The 20,642-nt window shown below is 46.5% G+C and overlaps 1 protein-coding gene across 3 annotated transcripts in view; it reads right to left on the reverse strand.

Moving 5' to 3' along the window:
• The window catches only part of MYZAP (myocardial zonula adherens protein), a 101,583-nt gene extending 91,553 nt beyond the window's left edge, over positions 1 to 10,030 (reverse strand). Inside the window, exon 1 of one of the 3 annotated variants that reach the window (XM_070235931.1) lies at positions 9,867 to 10,030. In XM_070235931.1, the coding sequence (XP_070092032.1) occupies positions 9,867 to 9,908 (42 nt within the window). In that variant the 5' untranslated portion in view covers positions 9,909 to 10,030. The remainder of the gene's footprint in view (positions 1 to 9,866) is intronic. The other 2 variants (XM_070235937.1, XM_070235940.1) reach the window with 2 other exon arrangements.
• Between the last annotated feature and the right edge of the window lie 10,612 nt (positions 10,031 to 20,642).

A 20,642-nucleotide genomic window follows, 5' to 3' on the forward strand; every position in this document is an offset into this window, starting at 1 on the left:
AAGTGGCAAAACTGGGATGGACCCCACCATCTGACGCTAACACCTTGCTTGTCCCCAGGGCTGGCCCCCTAGCAGAGGGAGGAGGGAGTTCCAGGCCAAAAGAAGTGGCATGTGCAAAGATGGGAGGAAGACAAGAGAAGTTGTGATATATTTTTTAGGAGCTGAAAATAGCACAGTGCAAGAGGCAAATGGTAGAGAAGCAGGAGATCATGAAGAAGCTGGTGTGCTTAGCTGAAGGGTTGAGCCTTTATCCTGGGGATAAAGTGTTTTTCAGCAGGGGAAGACAACCTCTCTATCCTTACCCTTCACAGTCCAGGTCGAACACTGCCTCCCCACCAAGCCCTCCAGGATCCTCCTGCCCTGAATGCTCACCCTCGTGAACCTAGCATCTCTTTGGGACCTTGTATTCTGTTAGAGTCATCCGCTTGTGTGTTCTTCCCCAGTGGGGTGTGTGTGTCCTTCCCCAGTAGTGAGCTTCCAGAGAGTAAGGGCCAGGCCTTGCCCTTCTCTGAACCCCCAGTGTGACACCAACATGGAAGATGCTCTAGAAATGTTGCTGAACAGAATTCCAAATGATCCTGTGAGACTCGCTCCTTCTGCAGGTGAGGAAACTGAGGCCAGAGTATCTAAGTGACTATCCCAAAGCCATACAGCCTGTTCTCTGCCATCACTGTCATCATTATCACCACAGCTGTGCCTGCTTTCTATGTGCTTTATATGCATTTTCTGGTCAAATTCTCACCATGACCAACAAGGTGGATACTGTTATCATCCCCATTTTGCAAAACAGAAACTGAGGCCCAGGGACATTAGGTCAGCTGGTGAATAGCTGGGAGTGGACCTCTAGTCTTCTGACTCCAGATCCACTACTTTTTTTACTACACTCTCCTGCAACCTCCCATCCCACCCTTCTAAAAAGACGTCATTCATGAGAAGTCTCCTCCCATCCTACTTCCAGCAGCCCCCTCCTCTTGGGAGAGTTTTGTAAGACGAAAAGCTAGGTCTGCCTTTCAGTAAAAAAGTGGTCAAAAGTGGCTGTTGAAAGCCAACATGGGTTAGAAATATCTGCAGACGTGTCTCAGTAGAAAGAGGCTAATGATTATCATTGTTTTGTTATGTTGCCCTGAGGAGAAAGAAAATGGGCTGCTGTTCAGACAGAGTCAAAATAACCTGGCATCATGAATGTTTATTTATATTATGGCAACCACCCAAGTGACCACCTGAGACAGAGTCAGCATGAGAGAGGAAACATGGCCCATGGAGTCGTTTTTCCCCCATCTATCCAACTCTTTTTCATGTTGTTAGTGTAATACTTATCACACTGTATTATAGTTCATTACAAAAGCAGCAGACTGCACACCAGCTTGTGAGCTCTCTCTGGGAACCAGATCTTGTTTACATTCTGCCTGCCCAGGACCTAGAGCAGTAATTGGCATGTTGCAAGTACACAGTCAATGTTGAATGAACGACGAAAGGATATAACAGAGGAATAATGCAACTCACTCATAGTCAAGCAAAACAGAAACTAAAATCCTTGCCAGCCCAGCTTCTAGGGTGGGCCAGGGTCTCTAAGAAGTTTGCCACCTGAAGCAGCCAGAGCCCCAGGATTATCCCAGCCCAGAAAATTCCCCACACTGGTGATCACTAAGGGCTGTGGGTGGTGTGACTGAGCAGATCCCAGGCTCTGGCTTATGCTGCAGCCCCTACCTACTAGGCCGACACATAAGGAACTGCAAGAGAGAGGAGAGTGGGGTGCCCCCAGAAAGTAGGAAAGGAGGAGAAGGAAGGAAAATGGGAAGACAAGTAGGGACTGAGAAATCAATGGAAAGGTGAATCTAGAATGGAAAGGAAGAAGTCAGAAGTGAAGTCATAGTCACAGGTTTCTATGAACAGTTTGGGGAGAAGATAAAAAGGAAGGACTGACTCTTTGTGACAGAAGAATCAAAGGCCAGCCACTTCTGTCCCAGCCCGCAGTCCTCCCCGGTGTCAGAACTGAGAGCGCTAAGAGGGCAGATGAGAGAGCGACAGAGATAGGGGTCTGCTGTGAAAGGTCACCCTGTTCCCTTTCAACATTGCCCCCGTCTGCTCCAAGCCCTCCCTGAGCATTGGTGACAGAGGAGTCTCACTGTTTGGGATGGAGGGAACAGGAGCTATGACACAACTGTCTTAGCTGCCATTCCTTCCTATCCTCAGCAAGAGCCACGTATTCTAATTTTCTAATTTTCTAATTTCTAACTAGAAATTTCAAAATTTCTCCCAAAGCACAGGTCTGTAGAAAATTCTAGATGTCTGTATAAATGCCCTCCATTTTCTTGAAATCCATCACTGAATTATACCTTCTTCTCCCACTCCAGCTTCTAGAATTCTCCCTCATACCCTCCCAGCCTCTGCTTTCTGAATTGTCCTCGTTGCTCTCTGCTGAATACTCTCCAGACTCTCTATCGGCATCTTTAGTTAAGGAGCTTATGATGAGACCCATTTCTCCAGCAAGTCTTGAGCGGCAAAGACTCTCATTATTTCTTGGCAGAAACAATCAGGAATCGAATCACTGGACAAGGACGCAGAGTGGGTGAGCCCAAGCAGTGCCAGGCTTCCTGATATGTTGTGCCCTCTTCCCTCTTACGTCTCTGAAGCTTCCCCTTTTTCCCTCTTCCATTCAGCTGTCACAACATCCCAAAGTCCTGGCATTTTCCCCCCTTTTGAACATCAAACAGAGACCAAACTTTCACAATAGAAAAAGGACACATTTCCAACCCAAGGACAAGGGTATTGAATTACCAAGCTCCTTTGGGTAAAGTAGAACAAGAAACACCCCATATTCATGGCTGTCTGAGAAGCAGCAAACAGGGCCTAGAGATAAGGAAAGCAGATTGAGAGGAACCCAATACTCCTGCCAAGTCACCCAGATACACAGAAGTTATAAACCTGTCTAGACACCGGGGCTGGAACCTGCTGCTGGCCCACTCTGGGGAATACAAGCTCACTGAAAATAATCCTGCGCTCACCAGTTAACCTCTGAACAAATGAACCACTGGCAGAGTAATAATAAGCCAATTCATTGAACAAATATGTACCAAGTGCCTGCTGTGTGCCAGGCACTGGGGACACAGAGATGAGTAAGACAGCCCCTGCTTTCTAGGAGTTCACAGTCAATTTGAGAAGAGAGATGTGTTCTTAGGAAAGTAAAGTGATAGCCAACACATACCGCACATACCATGTTCAAAGGCTTAAAATGTGGGAGCTCATTTAAACTTCCCAGCAACTCAGGAAGGGGCTATTACGTCCACTATTTTGCAGATGAGGAAATCAAGTCACAGAGATGTGAAGGGACCTGCCCATGGTACCAATGCTAGTAATTGGCGGAGCTAAGATTCCACCCCAGCCAAGATGGCTCCAGTCTGTGTACCTGACAGTTCATCTCTATACTCTATAGCAGCAGACTGGAGGTGTGTCCAAAGCACTGTGATAGGCAGAGGAGAAGGGAATCCAAGTTGCTGCTGCAGCAGAGAGCAAGAAAGACTTCCCAGGAAAGGCAGCAGGAGAGCTGGCTCTGAAGAAGGAGGAGGAAAAGGTGAGGGCCAGAGGAAACAACAAGGTCAGAGGATCTGGGAAATATGTGCTGTTAGCCAGTGTGACTGAAACTTCAGGGCAGGAGGGAATGGCTGGAGACAAGGCAGGGTGGGGTTAGGTTGAAAGGGCCTTGAATAAAATTGGATTCCATCTGCAGGTGATGAGAGCTATTGAAGATTTTTCAGCAGAGCAGTGACATGACTCAGCAGCAGCAGAGGGAAGAGCACAGACGGAAGGCAGAGACTGCAGGGCGAGCACTTTGGCGTCACTGGAATAGTATTGCTAAGAGATAATGAGGCTCTGAACTAGGGCTTTCAGAAGCCAGGAAAAGAAGGGAGGGGATAGATTCAAAAGGCAGGAAATCAACAAAAGTTAGTGACCAACCAAAAGTTGGAGGATTTGTGTGCATCGAAGGTCACCCTAGTGAGTAGTCGACCCACATCTGTTAGATCCTGAGGGAAGGGGAAACAGTCCGAAGAGGAACAGTGAAGGACGAGGGAATCCTTCCTCAGCCCTGGGGCTTTCTTGTGCATCAAACACAAAGGGACAAGTTTGGGCATCTGGAGGAAGGCATCCTTCTGACTTTTCCAAGTAGCTAAATGGGCTTGTAGTAGAAAACTTGCAGGTGCAAAAGCGGAAATCCTACGTATTTATTTTTTCAGGAAGACATCCTGGTGACCGCCTTTACGAGGAAGCAGGCTCCACCCAATGTCAAAAAAATCCTCACAGGAGGGAAGGAGTAAGTCGGATGAGAAACGTTAGAGGAAGGAGGGACCTTCCTGAGCAGCGAGGTACAAAGAGCATCTCCTGTAATCCATGTGTTTCGTTCAGTAATTTAGGAGATTTGCCCAGAAAGGTACTGAATTGGCGACTGGTCAGCAAATTCCGTTCAGACCAATTAAAATAGGAGTAATACCTGTATTTGCATTTATGCTAAAAATGAAATAGCTAATCTATAAAGGGGAAATTTTTTTTCTTCTTAAAAATAAAAAAGCCCTGAAATGATTATATATGTATATTCATGCAGAACATCTGACACATCTCTTTATGTTATGATTATCGTCTTAGGTCAGCTTCTCCCAGACGCAGACTCTGAGCCATGGATTCATATGTAGGGGATTATTGAGGAGATGCTCCCAGGAGAAACCAGGAAGGGAGTGGGGATACAGGAAGGGGAAAAAGTGAGCAAGGTCACCATCTTAGGAAAAGCTCCAGATCTAGCCTGATCCCATGGGCAACTCTAGAGTGTAGACTGCACCTCAGAATTAGTCTTGCCTCCAGACAAAAGAGCTGGGTGTTTGTCTTCCTTTTCCCTGGTATGGGAGTGGTTGGGAGGTGGGGTATTTAACTCCCAGGCACCTGTGTCACTCCATAGGGGCAAGGAACCTCTGTGTCCACGGAAAAATCCTCTGAAGGTCACAAGTACAGACTATTAGGATCAAAGTACATAAACAAAAGCTGGGAAACAGACAGAGCTGGTAGAAGAGGGCCAAGGAGATTTGGGTGGGCACCAACTGTGTCCACTACATCTCTCTATTATATCTATATAAAATCTGGATATAAATACATTTACCAAGGGGTATGTAATATGTTGCTGCTCAGAGCAAACATCTCCAGGACAATGATAACCATAAACTACTGTGTGGCCAGGAGAGTCTGGTACAAAACGGTGTGAATACACGCAATCTGAAAGCATTGGAGGAAGGAACACTCAGTCTACCGATAGAAGAGGCAGGATCTGAAAAATCAAAGAGCCAAGAGCAGAATCTGACAAGATGGAATCTGGCAGGAATACATCTATGGTCCTCACCTTGAGTGCAAAGTCAACAATGGCACCAGCAGAGGACACGGTAGACCCAGGTCACCAGCATCGTGTACTAACAGTACCTGTAGAACTCAGCTTGGCCAGTGGCTCCACAGAAGCCCACCCTTCTGTGACCCAGAACATCTCATCTAATTTCAAGTTGCATTCAGAGGAAAGCAGGGTCTGGAACCGGAAAAACAAAAGTCTCTACTGCGTGATGCTGGCCCTACCATGCCTGGAATGTGGCCTTGGGTTCTGGGTGCCACAGTTTAAAGGAATATGCACCAACCAAGTGATTTCAGAAAGACACAATGCAGACGATGTGAGAACTTGACACCAAATAAGGGGAGATGCAGGTGACAGAACTGGAAATATTATCCCTAGAGAAGAAAAGACCAAGGGACATGTTAGGTGACTTAATTCTTGAAGGGCTGTCACTGTGGCAGAGTAGCTAGACTTGTTCTGTGTAACCCAAAGTGTAGAACGGGGCCCAGTAGGTAAAAGCTACAGGGAGAAGTAATTTAACACAACCTAAGGAGTACTTTAATAGCCAGAGCTAGCCAAGGAGAGGAGATAAAGGAAAAAATTGGAAAGGGTGGAAATGATGAGCAGGGCTCACTTGAGAAGCAGGCAGGGCCTTCCCCATCCATGGAATGTGGCTCTATCAGTGGTCCCCAAGCCCAACTGCACACCACAGCCACGCGAGGACTTGCTAACAATACATTTCTAGGCCCTGACCCACTCACAGTCTGATTTAGTGGCTCTAGGATGATACTCAGAAATGTATATTCTAATAAGCTTCCCAAAGCTTTTCTTCTGCCATCATCTAGCATTTGTACTAGGACAGGGTCTGGGACCACTGGTGACGACATCTCATCAAGGATGACTAGAGGAAACCCAGGCATCAGGTAGGGGAGGAGGCAGAGGGTAGATGCATTTATTCCCTTCAAATTCCAGAAATCTATGGCCCTGGGATTGTGGAATTCTAGGTTTGTTTGTTTGTTTAAAGATCGGCACCTGAGCTAACAACTGTTGCCAATCTTTTTTTTTTTCTGCTTTTTCTCCCCAAATCCCCCCCGTACATAGTTGTATATCTTAGTTGCATGTCCTTCTAGTTGTGTCATATGGGATGCTGCCTCAACATGGCCTGATGAGCAGTGCCACGTCCGCGCCCAGGATCCGAACTGGCAAAATCCTGGGCCAACGCAGCAGAGGCGCAGACTTAACCGCTCGGCCACAGGGACAGCCCTGGATTCTAGGTTTCATCAGAGGAGTCAGTCTGAGGAACACTATTTCATAGAGAGAATGGGCTTTGGAGCCAAACTAACCTGAATTTACATTCAGCCTCTGCCACATATTAGCTGAGGGGTCCTGAGCAAGTCATTTCTGCTCTCCAAGCCTTAATCTTCTCACCTGTAAAATGGGAGGAAATAGTACCCCTCTTAGGGCCCTTGTGAGGCTTGAATGAGAGCATAAAACATCAACTATATGACTATAATATGTTGTGAGGTCCCTTGTAAAGGAAACAATGAGTTGCCTGGTCATTTTTTGGGAAATGCTGCCTGTGAAAGAGGACAGAACACTCCTTTAGATTTGGAACAACTTCTTGAAAGCAAATATGTTGGCTGTTCCATACCAGTGCTAATGTGAGACATTTGGAAAAGAATAAAAGCCTTTCTTTTCCTACATGTGATTTGGTCTATTAAGAGAGATTAATATAGAGAACTTCTCTGCTCTTAGCATGTAATAAAAGAAGATCATATAACTTCAAAACAAAACAGCATTCATTTTTTTTAATGCCAAGAAGGCCAACAATACCCCCTAACATTATTTTTGTGCCTTCATACCTCTAATGAACTCATGCAAACAGGCTTCCCCTACAGCTGCTGAGGCAAGTATAAAGTTTGCCTATAAAACATGGCCTAGGGATGTGGACATTATTTCTCTAAGTTCAGTCTGTCTGTCCCAAGTACCCATCTGGCCCCATCCTTCCCATGGGGTCTTTCTGATAATCCAGTAGTCGCTTCCGGCAAGGCCTCTGGACGTGGTTGTGAAGGTTGTTCGCAGCATGAGGGCTTCGGGCTGGAGGAGCTAACGTTCCCCTTGACAAGCTGTGCCCCCAAGATGGGGCCTGTCCACTGGAGGAATAGACACCATTTCTAATCCATACACAGCCGTATGGGCTTGTGTGGCCCTTCCTGGAATGGGGGGGCACAGGGGCTCTGCTATTTCTGTGCAAGATCCCCTTGCCCCAGCAAAAACAAACATTCCCACCCCAGCCTTCCCCAGTTCAGTTAATGAGGACTCCTCATTAACTAGTAGCTCAGGCCAGAATCGCTGGAGTCATCCTTGATTCCTCTTTCTAATCTCATACCTTACATTTTGTCTATTTGGCTTTTCCTTCAAAACGTGTCCAAAATCTAAGCCCTTTTTATGATCAAAATTTAAGCCACCATCACCTCATCGCTGGACCATTGAAACAGCCTCCTAACTGGTCTTTCTGCTGCAGCCCCTGCCCGCTACAGTCCATTCACACACAACACAGAGGCCACCGTGATCCTTTTAAACCCACACTCCTCTGTGCAGATGCTTCCAGTGGCTCCATAGCTCTTCAGATACAAGCCCAAGTCTCATGCATTTGTTTTGTGTCTGTCTCCCCTAAGATCCAGGGTCTATGGGAGCAGGAGTTTTAGCCTGTTTTGTTCATACCTCTAATCCCAGCATCTACAACAGTGCCTGGAACACAGCACCCAGTAGAGCGTTCTTTTTGTGTGTGTGTGTGAGGAAGGTTGTCACTGAGCTAACATCTGTGCCAATCTTCTTTTATTTTAGGTGGGATACAGCGTGGCCTGATGAGTGGTGCTAGGGCGCGCCCAGGATCCGAACTTGCGACCCCTGGGCTGCTTAAGCAGAGCACGAGAACTCAACTACTATGCCACTGGGTCGGCCCCCAGTACAGTATTCTTGAATGAATGAGCGAGTGGTCTCTGCCATGGTCCCCAGGGCCACAGCATGCTCAAATCAGTCCATCCAAGGTCCTACCTCTGCATAGGGGTGGTGTTGAGCTCCATTGCTTACCCAATCTGGAAAAACAACTACTTCTGGTCCAAAATTCCCTCTGATATGGCTACTTCTGCCTCCCCCCTGCAAGAGGTCACCTTATTCCCTCCAAGAACAAATGTCACCAATCTCCCAATAAGTTAGGGCTTTAAGGAACAAAAGGAACTCCTGATTTGGACCTACATGAAACAGCCTGAAGCAAGAGAATAGGAAGACTTGGGGAAAGAAGAGCAATAAAAACAAGGGACAAATGAGTCACTCCATCAGCTGGGTAGTGACACACCCTGCCTCTTGATTGTACTCATTCGTTCCCACGTCTCCATCACCCTCCTCATTCATGAGTGAGCCCCTGACGTCAGAGACAACTCATTCATCAGAGTGGACATCTGTGTGGCCCAGAGACACACACACTTGTTGGTCCCAGGTGCAAATCCCCCAAACCCTGCTTAACTGTGGTGACAGGGCAGAGGTGATGCAATGGGCTCAAAGGTGGCAGCTTTGTTTCCTGGACACATGGACTCACTCTTCCTTCCACACAGACTTGTCCCCGCAGCCCCTCCCAATTGGCTCCCTTTCAGCTGAGGTCACATCACCGTGACCCCTCTTGAGAGCCACTCAGCTCCCCTCGTGCCTGTCAGAACAGCACTCTGTGGTGCTGTGGTTACTCAAGTTCACAGGGGGCAGACAGCATGAGGTCAGAGTCTGCTCAGAGGGGCACCAAGGGAAGTTCAGGAACTGCACCAGCTACGGGGCCCAATGAGGACATTGAGTTTAGCTGAAAGACCAGGAGGAGGTGGGCATTCAAGCAACTTGCGATCACAGCCCCAGATCATCATTCAGCAGCAGGGAGTTGAAAATGAAATAGCTGTGCATTCTACCAGATGGGCAGAGCCCAGTGACAGCGACTCCCAGGAGAGGCTGGGGAAGCCCCAGGGTGGCCACCAGGGAGCTGGGGACTGCAGGCGTGGAGCAGGGCTTGGGATAGGATGACCAACATGTCCCAGTTTGTCTAAGACTTTTTCTTGGCTTTAGCATTAGAAGTCCCGTGTCCCGGGAAACCCCATCACTCCCAGGCAGACCAGCGTCAGAAGCAGGGAGCGAAGCCACAGGAACAAGGCCAGACCCCAGTGTGCAGAAGGGACACTGGGGAGACAGGGACAGTGACTCCTGAAGAGTGGGCCAGACAGAAAGCCCAGTTGTGAAAATCAGGACAGAGGAAAGAGATTGGGATCAGAAAGAGGTGAAGTTAAGTCCCTTCAAGGAGGTTAAAAGATGTTCCAAGAAAAACAAAGCACAAACACACACACACAGCTTCTGCAGTCAAATAAACCTGGGAAAATCTAAGTTAAACAGAAGAAGGCATGTTTAAGATAGGACTTATTGCCCTCCAGCTGATGGAGTATCTTCCAAAGATAAACACTGGTCAACTTACCTGACCACACGGCCTGCCCTGCCCATGGAATAACCCATACATGGAGCTCGTAGGAAGCTAGCAGAACACAAACCCCAGCTGGGGAGACATCACGCTAAGGCAGTTTTTCAGGAACCTGCCTAATCTGGAAAGAGAAGTTCACAGGGAGTCTGATTACATGGGTTAATCATTGCCAAGCCCAGAGGGCCAGATCGAAGGACAAAGTCTCAGTTCTAGACAAGACAGCCAAATGAGCACTGCTGTCCCCATCGCAGAGATGGGTTTGGAGTCACCCATTTGTCAGAGGTTAATGTACTGCAGCTAAGGAGTGTTATTGGTCAGAACAAGTGCCCCAGCTAAATGTCAGCTTACCAATAAACCCTTTCCCCAGGGAAGGGAGGGGCCCAACTAACACGGGGGGTGTGGTGAAGAGAAGCCACTAACCCCATGGCTGGAGGCAGCACTAAACATTGAAGGGGCTGCAGTAGGTAGAGCGCCCTCTGACTGTAATTTCTATGGCTTCCCCATCTATCTTGACCATGGTTGGAGGAAAAGTGGCTGTATTTGATTCGATAGGGAATAAGGGAAGTGCAGAAGGTTCTGGAACAACACTGAACCTTGATGTGCCTGCCACTGGCAAAGCAGGCTCACTGGGAACAGGGCTTTATCAAGAATTGCTGGAGCCCTTGGGGGAGGCTGAGTGGCAGTCTTCTGCAAGGGCCTGTGCACATCTACGGAGAAGTCACTGTTGGAGCATGAAGATGAGTGAGAGCATGAAGGGCTTCTGTTTACCGTTTTATTAGAGGTGATGGATAGACCTACCTGAGGAGTGGTGGAAAGATCAATGAACTGGAGGCCAGGAAGCCTGGGTTCTAGTGGTGGCTCTGACACGATCTGCATTGAACCTGAAGCCATGTCACTGCTCTGGGGCTTTACACGTCCACGTGACGACTGAGGGCCTTTGGTCTGGATGCATCTAAGGCTGCTTTTTAGCTTTGACATTGAAAAGCACCTATAAACAAAATGATTCCCAAACATTTCTTTGTTGTTCTAAACTGCTATTTCCTCTAAATCAGAAGTTTATTCTTACGATAGGTCAGGCCTCTGTGACGCTGGGCAGAGTTGCAGGCCAGGTTCTTGAGAAAGATAAATACACATCCTTCGCTGGACATTCAGATGAAAATGCAGGAGGAGCAGCCTACACAGTATGTTCTATACCCCCACCTCCTACAGTCTGGCAACATTGGGCTATTTTTACTTTCTGGAACTTGCTATGTACCTTTGCCCCTCCACTTCTCCACGTGTCTTGGGTTCCCTAGGACACACTCTCTTGGATAGGCTTGTGTGTAGAAGGGTTTTTGAGGATGTTCTTAGGAGACATACCTGTCCTGGAATGAAGGAAGCAGAATTGGGAGAGGAAGGGGCTGACCTGTGAAGCAGCCACACCAGAGGCCTCAGCCGAGCCCACACAGTGCTCTGGAGCTGGGATGACCCTTTGGAGTTGCCCTCAACTGAGGCAAGTGGCTGGGCCTTTCTACTCACCTATTGATCAGTCCTTCCCCTGGGAAGGGGCCTAACATGCAAGTCAGTTTCCTCCAGTTGAGGGCAATTGCCATGAGCCATCAGCATCCACCACTCCCTGACTCTAGGGGAGTGAGAGGGCTGTGGGCAGCAGCCTACAGCATCCACCACAGTGCCTTTGCTCATGCTCCTCCCGTGCCTTCCCTTATCTCCTCAGCTTCTCTCTTCCCATCACCATCATTGCCGTGCTTCTCCCAGTGTTTTCACTGTTCTTTGTGTAACCAGGAACTCTCCAAGGATTGCTTTTTGCATCTCTATTGCACCAGACGTTCACATGGTACCCAGCAAGTAGTGGGAAGGGAATAGCACATACTGAGTAAGAGTGAGGTCTCTGCATCAGACTATGAGTTCAAATCCCTGGGCTACCAATTATGGGGGTAATCAAGTTCCTTCTCAACCTGTAAAATGGGGAAAATGGTCATTATCACTGCCTTATTTAGGTTGTTTGGATTAAATGAATGATTTAAGTAATACACCTGACACATGGCAAGTGCTTAATAAAGGAGAGGAGCAGAGGGGGCTGTCTGCTGTAGGCCTTCCTCACTGACCTATGGGTAAAGATCTGTCTCAGGAGGGGAAAGGAGAGAAGGAGTCAGGGAAGAAGAAACTGCTGGGAACTGTAACCAGGAGAGGGCATCCTGGAGGAGCCGTGGGCGCTACCAGTGTAGAGGGGTGGGGGAGAAATGAGGCCAGGGGCTGGGGATGTGGTGGTCAGAGTACGGACAGCAGGGAGGACCCTGTAATGGAGGGAGTGAAGTTGAGAGGAAGACCCAGGGGCAAGCTTAGCCTGGCTGTGGGACCTGCGTCCTGTTTCAGAATGTCATCAATGTCTTAGCCCTGCATCAGAATGTCATCAATGTCTTAGCCCTGCATCGGGACATTATCTTCCCAAGGATCTCTGAAAACACTCCTCCACTGTGTTTATTATCTCCCACAAACAACATTCTCAGCAAATAAGCAGACAGACATATCATAAATGCCAGGCGTTTCCTCCCTCCCCCGTTTAGATTTCAGGACAATGCATTTATCACTGTTGCATCACGTGGGCCACGACATATACCTCTGAAAATAGGAAACAGCTTGATGAGAGGGGGCTGGAGAGCCTGGCTCGCCTGCATCCTGTCTCCCACAGGGCCAGGCTGGGCCCGACACCCCACTGGAAGCCCACTCTCCATCCCCTCCCTCAACACCACCATCCAGGAGAGAGACACTTTCCTGTCCTGGGTGGAGGGAGACCTTTGTCCTGCCTATAGGAGAGTGAAAGGGAAAGATACTCTCCAGCTCCCCTTGCAAATTTCTTTTTTTCACTGTTTTTTAAAGATTGGCACCTGAGCTAACATCTGTTGCCAATCTTCTTTTTTTTCTTCTTCTTCTCCCCAGAGCACCCAGTACATAGCTGTATATTCTAGTTGTGGGTCCTCCTGGTTGTGGCATGTGGGACGCCACCTCAGCATGGCTGGATGAGCAGTGCCATGTCCTCGCCCAGGATCCGAACTGGCGAAACCCTGGGCGGCTGAAGCTGAGCGCGCGAACTTACCCACTCGGCCGCGGGGCCGGCCCCCGCCTTGCAAATTTCAACAAAGCCTCCTAATATGGCTCTGTTCAACATGTATATATTCAGATTGTGGGCATTTTATTTTATGTTTTGTCATTTTATTCCATTTTGCTTAAAATCCTATAGATACAAACAGATCAGAACATGCCACGATTTAAAAATCCTTAGAGCAGAATGATTTATTATCAATACTTGACTAAAATAAAGACCCCTCAGTTCAGCTGGTCTGACATATCATTCTGGTTGGACAGTTTGAAATGGACAGAACAGAACCCAACTTCAGGCAAATAAAAACTAAAATAAATGGTACTACTTGGCAGAACCACGTACCTTCATTCATTCACTTATAGAGCCATCCATTCATTTACTAATTCAATGGTAAATGTGTTAAGTATATGTATAGTACTGTATCGAGTTCTTTCACCATGCCCAGTATTGTCCTAGGGCTGTAGGAAATGCAAGGATGGGGAAGAATCCTGTCCTCCCTGGGGAAGCCTGCAGTCTAGATGTGAGCAGTGGAGAACGGGCGCAGGGCTGTGTGAAAGAATATTCATTTGGCGCCTAAGACAGTAGCAGAAGACGCAAGGCGGGGAGAATGGCAGGGAGGGTGGCTGGGCCGGCCTAACACTCAAGTATACACAGAGCCTTGGTGGCCATGAATTTTGCCGTTCAACATTGTCCTAAAGACACTGGGAAGCCACTGAAGCATTTTAAGCAGAGGAGTCCCACAATGACATGTTGCCATCAGACTGTAAGTGGCACCCCGAGACTATGAACAAATGAGGGATAAAGGCAAAGAGCATGGCTTATTGGGTTGTACATCCCTAGCCATCGGCACATGGCACACAAAAGAGGCTCAATAAATATTTGTTGAAGAATGAATTATATCTTAATAAAGATATTACCGAAAAAACAAAGAGAGACACACTGACACACATATTTGTGGATAAAACTTTTATATACACACACACACATATGGATTGCCAGGCCATGGGGAGGTCCAGTGGGGGAGTGTCATGACTCTGTCACAGAGACAAGCAATCTGATTCTCAGGTTTTCTCTGAGAAAACAGGTGAAAAGACAAAGCCAATAATAACAAATCATAGCTAACCATTGCTGACAGCATCTATGAACCAGGCACTATAGAAAGCTTTACCCATATTATCTCATTATAAATACATATGCATATATGCATATATATAATTATATTGCATCACTCCCAGTGAGGTAGGTGTTCTCATAAACTCCAGTTACAGACAAGGAAATGGAGCTCTGGAAAGATGAAGTAACTTGCCCAAAGTCTCACAGGCTGTAAGGAAAGTGTGGGGACACAGCCAGGCAGCCTGCCCCTGAGCACATGCACTTTACTCCTGGTCTACGCCTCCTGCCCTGCGGATGGGGCCTGGAGGCGCAGGTGGAGGACAGTGGGATGTGAGGGCCTAGGTAGCTGTGGTCTCAATGATGGTGAAGAACTGGTTCTGTGAGTGTGACAGTGGCATGCAGAGCTGCAGCATAAACTAAGGAATTTGTGGTTACGACTCTGACATAGTTCTTGGAGGTGGGATAGTTAAAGCTTGGTACATTCCAAGGTATGGAGTAAATGGGACTGAACAAAGAGCATGGGGGTTGGTCACAGGGCTTTGACAGTGGTGACAGGTTGCTCATCATCCCAGATGGCGAGATGATTGAAGTCTTCCAAATCTCAAAGTTCTGTGAAGTTCAGAGTGATGTACATACCAAGGACACATCCCTGGGGGAAAGTTCAAAGGAACTCTGTCACTTACCAACCAAACATGGAGACAAAACATGCCAGAACCAGGATCCTGTGAATGCAATTACTTCTATCAGTGGTTCCCAAACTTTCCATTACCAACAGCAACTTTCAATAATATTCTCTAAGAATAGCACATTTGGAAAGATGTTGTCTATCCAATTACCTCTTAATGAGTAATTAACCTGTTTTCAACATTTTCATTAATCAGAGAGATATATAATTGCCTATTAGAGCTTCTGATCAGTCGAGACCACAAATCTTGCCTGGCTGGGTTGTTAGAAGCCCCAAGCCAAGAAACAATGATTTCATCATCAGCTAAGGCAGCGGTGCTTGGGAAGCTTTAGAATTTCTTTCTGTCAAGCTTTCCAAAGTAGTGGAATGGCCTGCAGTTCCCCCAAGGACGTCTGCATGCCCCTAAGTGTACACAGGACTTGGGTCTCAAACACTGTCCTCATGTTGTCTCCTAGGACTAGCGCTGGCTTGTTACAGGCAGTGCGGAGGGTGGCGTAGCTGTGGTTTGGAACCCTGGAGGACAAGATGCTGGATTGGGCCAGAGTTTGAGACCCTGGAGGACAAGACGCTGCTTAATTAATACTAAATGGAGGCTAACGCATTGAAATTGCATAAATACCTCTCTCCAACTTTCTAGAGTGGTGCCAAGTTGGTGATTTTGTCCTTTTCAATAAAGGTAATTCACTAGGTCTAGAGTCTAGATTAGTGATGTCCAATCAAAATATAATGGGAGCCATTTTTATAATTTTAAATTTTTATAAGAGTCACATTTTAAAAAAGTAAAAGGAAACAGCTGAAATTAATTTTAATAACATATTTTATTTAAGCCAACATATCCAAAATGTTATCATTTCAAGACTAATATTAATAATAAATGGTAAAGTAGTAATGAGATATTTTATATTTGAGGGGTGCTAAGTCTTCAAATCCAGTGTGTATTTTACACTCACAGCACATCCCAACTTAGACTAGCTACATTTCAAGTGCTCAACAGCCACATGGGACTAGTGCCTACACAGCTAATAAGAGGGGGAGCCAGAATTAGGACCCCTTCCTAAGACCCCAAGTCAATGATGTCCCTGCTGCTGCACAAGCCCTCTTTTTGTTCCAACACAAGTAAATGACTTCTCTGAAGATACCCTGAAAGGTCACCCAGCCCAGCCACCCATCCAGGGTGCGGCTGCCTGCTGATGTAGCCTAGGGTCTGCAGGGACATCCCAGTACCAGACAAAGTCCCTTGAAGAAGCTAGAGCCTGGGGACCTAAACCCCATTCATTAGATGACCCCTTTCTAGTGGCCATCTAGAAGGTGTGTTTCCCACTGGGACCTTTCTGCTGACCTTCCAGAACTTTGCACCCAAACTAGGTTTATCTTAGCTCCTCCCAAGGGTCTGTCTAGCTCCTCTGTTCAGGTGCGCACTCAGTGGCTGTTTTCTACCCTGCGACTGGGAATGAGATGAACAAAGCAGACCCAGGCCGGGGGAAGCATAGAGAAGCAATGGAGAGAAAGAACTTTCAGGCTTCCCTATGGTGTCCTAGTCCCTGGCTCAAGTTCCCTGCCGTTGGGCTCTGTGAGACATCCCTCCAACTCTAGGACAAGTCCTCCGTGTCGCTCATGGTAGTCCCAGTGGGTTTGGAGTGGTTGCAGCCCACTGAGCCTCACAGGCTAGCTTCACCCAGAGGCCCCAGAGCACATTCCAGTCGGGCATACAGGCTCTGGGGACCACGGCCTTCATTCTGGTTCCTCTTCTAGATGGCAGTGGGGTCACTCCAGATTCTTCCACATCCCTTCAGCGTTTCTGAGGACTCTGTTAACTCACATTCCAAGCCCCTTTCAGGGAGAAGGACAGAGGAGGGCATGCAGCTCCCTCTGGACGGTCTGCGGGACACACTGGGCTCTAAGCTCCTGTTGTCTCCTCTGCACCACCGATCAGGGCTCGTGGCCTCTAGGGGCCACTGGGCTGCCCACCTCACATCCAGAGCCCTGTCTCCTGTGAGCCCTAAGCTGCCCACCAAGTCTTCCCAATACCCAGTTAGTATCCATGCTCCATCTTCTGCCTCCCACACCCTTCACGCCTACAGTTAGTACCTTCTTTCTTCCGCCTCGCTCTAATCGGGCAGTTGCCTGCCTGCCTGACTCCCTTATTGGTTGTGAGCTCCTTGATGGCAAGGACAGCATTAATCACCTTTATTTTCTCAGGTTTCTCCCTACCTACTTTCCTCCCTGTGCCTAGCAAGTAGTAGGTACTCCACACAGCTTCGTTAAAGGAAGGAAGGACAGGATGGAAGGAGAAAGGAAGGAAGGGAAGAGAGAGAAGAAGGATCCTTAGGCCAGTCATTTAAAGTACGAGATAACATCTAATCACATTAAATTCTGGGCCAGACTTGGCTCCAGCAGGACCTGCCCAAGGGAACGCAGCCAACCATTGCTCCTGCCATCCAAACTGCAGCCGCCCCGGTGCAGCCAGCACAGCCCAGGAATGGCATCTGCCTAGGGGATTATGTAACTCTAATTCATTTCTGCATATGCATCTGCTGTGATGTTCACGTCTGCGTGCAGGACAGAAACAGCCTTTAAAGGGAAGTGGACATTCAAGAATTGAAACCAACACATTTAGAGATTTAGAAAATGGACCTAATGCCAAGCAAATGTTTTGTGAGAGCCTAGTTGTTCCAGGTGGTCCGCTGGGCACTGGGAAGACAGCAGTCAGCAAAATAGGCACAGACCGTACGCTCATGGAGTTTGAAGTTTGTTGGGGCAATTGTACAAACCAGACTAAAGAAAATCAAAGTCTAAAGGCAAATAAATATTAAGCATTTATTTTGAGAGGCAAAACTGACATAACAGAAAGAAGTTTGGCTTCAGACAGAATCAGATTCAAATACTGTTTCTGCAACTACCAGGTGTTGACTTTATTAAAAAGAAATCAAAATTATATATAATCATGGTTTTAAAAGTCCACTGGTTCTACAAGGTTTATAATGAAATTATCATTCTCCTGTTCCATCCTCTCTACCCTGATTCCAACTCTCTAGACACAACCACTTTTAACTCTTTTAGCTATTTCATCTGGTATTTATCTCTACATATTTAAACAACCCACTTATATGGCTACATCTAGATTTTGTTTAGATTTTAGATCTTAGCTATTGACTTTCCCTGTGGAAGCTGAGGTTTTGGTCTCTTAAATCTCCCTGTGCACTTCCTCTTCCCCATTGTCCAAATAGAGCTATATTATCATTTTGGTTAAATCAACATTCAGTGTTTACACCTTATGGCTGTGGGATCATTAGGTCATGAAGTGCACTATATAGTAACATTTTCTTTCTTACATAACTTTTTGCTTTTCCTTCAGTTAACAATGATCACCTTTTCTTCATTTATTTAAGTCTGTATGTACTTATTACTAACCCATCACCAGCTTTCCTTCAAGAGTAGCAATCTCTCAGTATGACAAAACTCATTTGGGCCTGTATCAATGGCATCTTTTTTCTGGTGACAGCCCCACCCACTTTCTGGCAGAACCCTCCAAACGCCTGCTCCCGCCTGGACTGGTTGTTTTCCAGGCCAACCCCACAGCACCACCCTGGGGCTTCCCTTGCCATCATCCTGGGGATTCTTGGGGTGTATCTCCTGCGATGTATCACCTGCTTCCTTTATTTCATGTCTTCCTCTTTCTTAGACAATCCTCTAATTTTGGAGGAACACACCCAAGGGTAAAGAAGAATTAAAGTTTTTAAGATTTTGCATGTATGAAACTGTCTTGCTTCGTGATGTGAATGTGTATAGAATTCTAGGTATAGAGAAATAATTCTCTCTTAGAATTTTGAAGACATTACTTCTCTAGCATCTAGTTCTGCTTTGATTGAAAAGTCCACTGCCATTTTCATTTCTGATAATCCCCTTCCCCCGACCCCAGAAGCTTTTTCGGTCTTCTCTTTGCTCTTAAAGGTCTGAAATTTCATGATTACATGCCTTGTTGTGGATCTATTTTCATGCATTGTATTTGGTGCTCTGTGGACGTTTTGCAACTATACATTCGTCATACATACATTCATTATGGGGATACTGCTTGAATTACAGCTTTGCTACTTTTCTCCCTTCCATATTCTCTGTTCCCTCTGTATGGAACTCCTATTATTTGGATGTTAGACGACCTGGATGGAGCCTGTAATTTTATTATGTTTTCTCTCTTATTCTCCTTCTCCTTGATGTTGTTATTCTTCTACTTTCTGGGTGATTTCCTTAACTTCATTTTCTAACTCTTTATTTAATTTTTCTTTCTGCTATCAAACTTTGAAATCCAAAGATTATTTCTGTTCTCTGTTCCCTTATTACAACCTCCTGTGCTTGACTATGTATTTTCTGGGGATCAGCCAATCACACGACCTGTTGTTGTTGCTCTGGTGGTTGTTTCCTTCTGCTGCCTAGATTGCCCGTTTCTTCCATGTTCCTCTTGGTTTTTTCTTTGTCTTTGTTTTTCTCTGTCTTTAATATTAGCGGTTTCTCTCAAATGCCTGAAGACCCTTGACTGTCCACTCATCTTTGAAGCAGGGGACTAAGTAGCTGATGGGCAGCCCTTTGTGTAGGCGAGGGTCCATTGACTGTGGGATTCACCAGAGGGTAAATGACTGTGCACTTCACCGGGCACTCCTGATCCTCAGCATCTCTAAGTTCTATGCCCTGAGCCAGTCATCTTCCCCAGAAAGGAATCCTTCAGGCTTCTGCCTGGGAGATGTCACCCTGGCTGCCCATGGTCTTGGAGCAGGGTGGTGAAGGGGCCAGTGGTCTCACTATTCAGAGTACACTGTCACTCAATCCCTGGTGTAGCATAGTGCCTGGTCCTCAGTCAAGCCACTGCCCAAAGCCCACAGCTCCATGGAACCAATGCCTACTCTTCTGCTAGGATGAGGGAGAGGATTAAGGGGGAATCTAACTGTTTCATGCACAAACTTTCAACAAAATCTATTTTAGCCCCATTTGTACCCTGTTTTCAGAGGATGCTGTGTATTTCAAGCTTCACTCACTGTCTATCTAGGTTATACCATTCTCTGGTCTGTTAAATTGACACTTGTGCATCTCTACCCAGCTTTCTAGATTTTTTTGCCATTGTTTACTATCTCCTTCTCTTTTATTGTTGTTGTTTTATGGTATTAAAAAAATCTCTTGTGTTATTTTAGTGGAGTTGCAGGAAGGAGCAGTGGTAACTGTGTGTGTTCAACCTGCCACGTTCAACCAAAAGTCTAACTGTGTCTCCTTGGTGAGCTGCTTCATGTCTCTAGACCTCTTCTCCCCCAGCTGGAGAAGGCTGCCAATAATACATATGTCACAGGACTGTTTTAAGAATAAAATGAGGTACTGTTTGTAAAGCACTATGTATGGTTTCTGGCACATAATATATGCTCAATACATAATGGTTACTATTTTCAGTTACCAGATCCACTCTGAGAAAATGGCATGAAACACAGCAAAAAATATACAGGTTACGATCAAGTAGAACTTCTTAAATTCATAAAAATTAGATACTGGAAGTAAATATTTGTTAAAGATGTCATCTTTCCACACCTATAAAATTTAAAGAATACGATAGATAGTCATAGCCTGGGTTATTTTAGATATAGTCCTTTCCAGAAGCAGAGAACTGGATGAGATGACCTCTGAAATTACAAGGAATCAATTCATCTCTGATGAATAAACATCACAGGGAAATAGGGCAATGGTAACATGGCGGCCCATTGTTCCTGGATATTTGAATTGCTTTATTTCCAGGCTGGTGGCTCGTTGGAATATTAGAACTCTTTCTGAGTGATATAACGCAAGGACAGGAAACATACAGATGGATTATACCAGTAAGTGGTGTAGGGTAGTACTGTGA

Source organism: Equus caballus, chromosome 1 (assembly GCF_041296265.1).
Source record: "Equus caballus isolate H_3958 breed thoroughbred chromosome 1, TB-T2T, whole genome shotgun sequence".
NCBI classification, from domain to species: domain Eukaryota; kingdom Metazoa; phylum Chordata; class Mammalia; order Perissodactyla; family Equidae; genus Equus; species Equus caballus.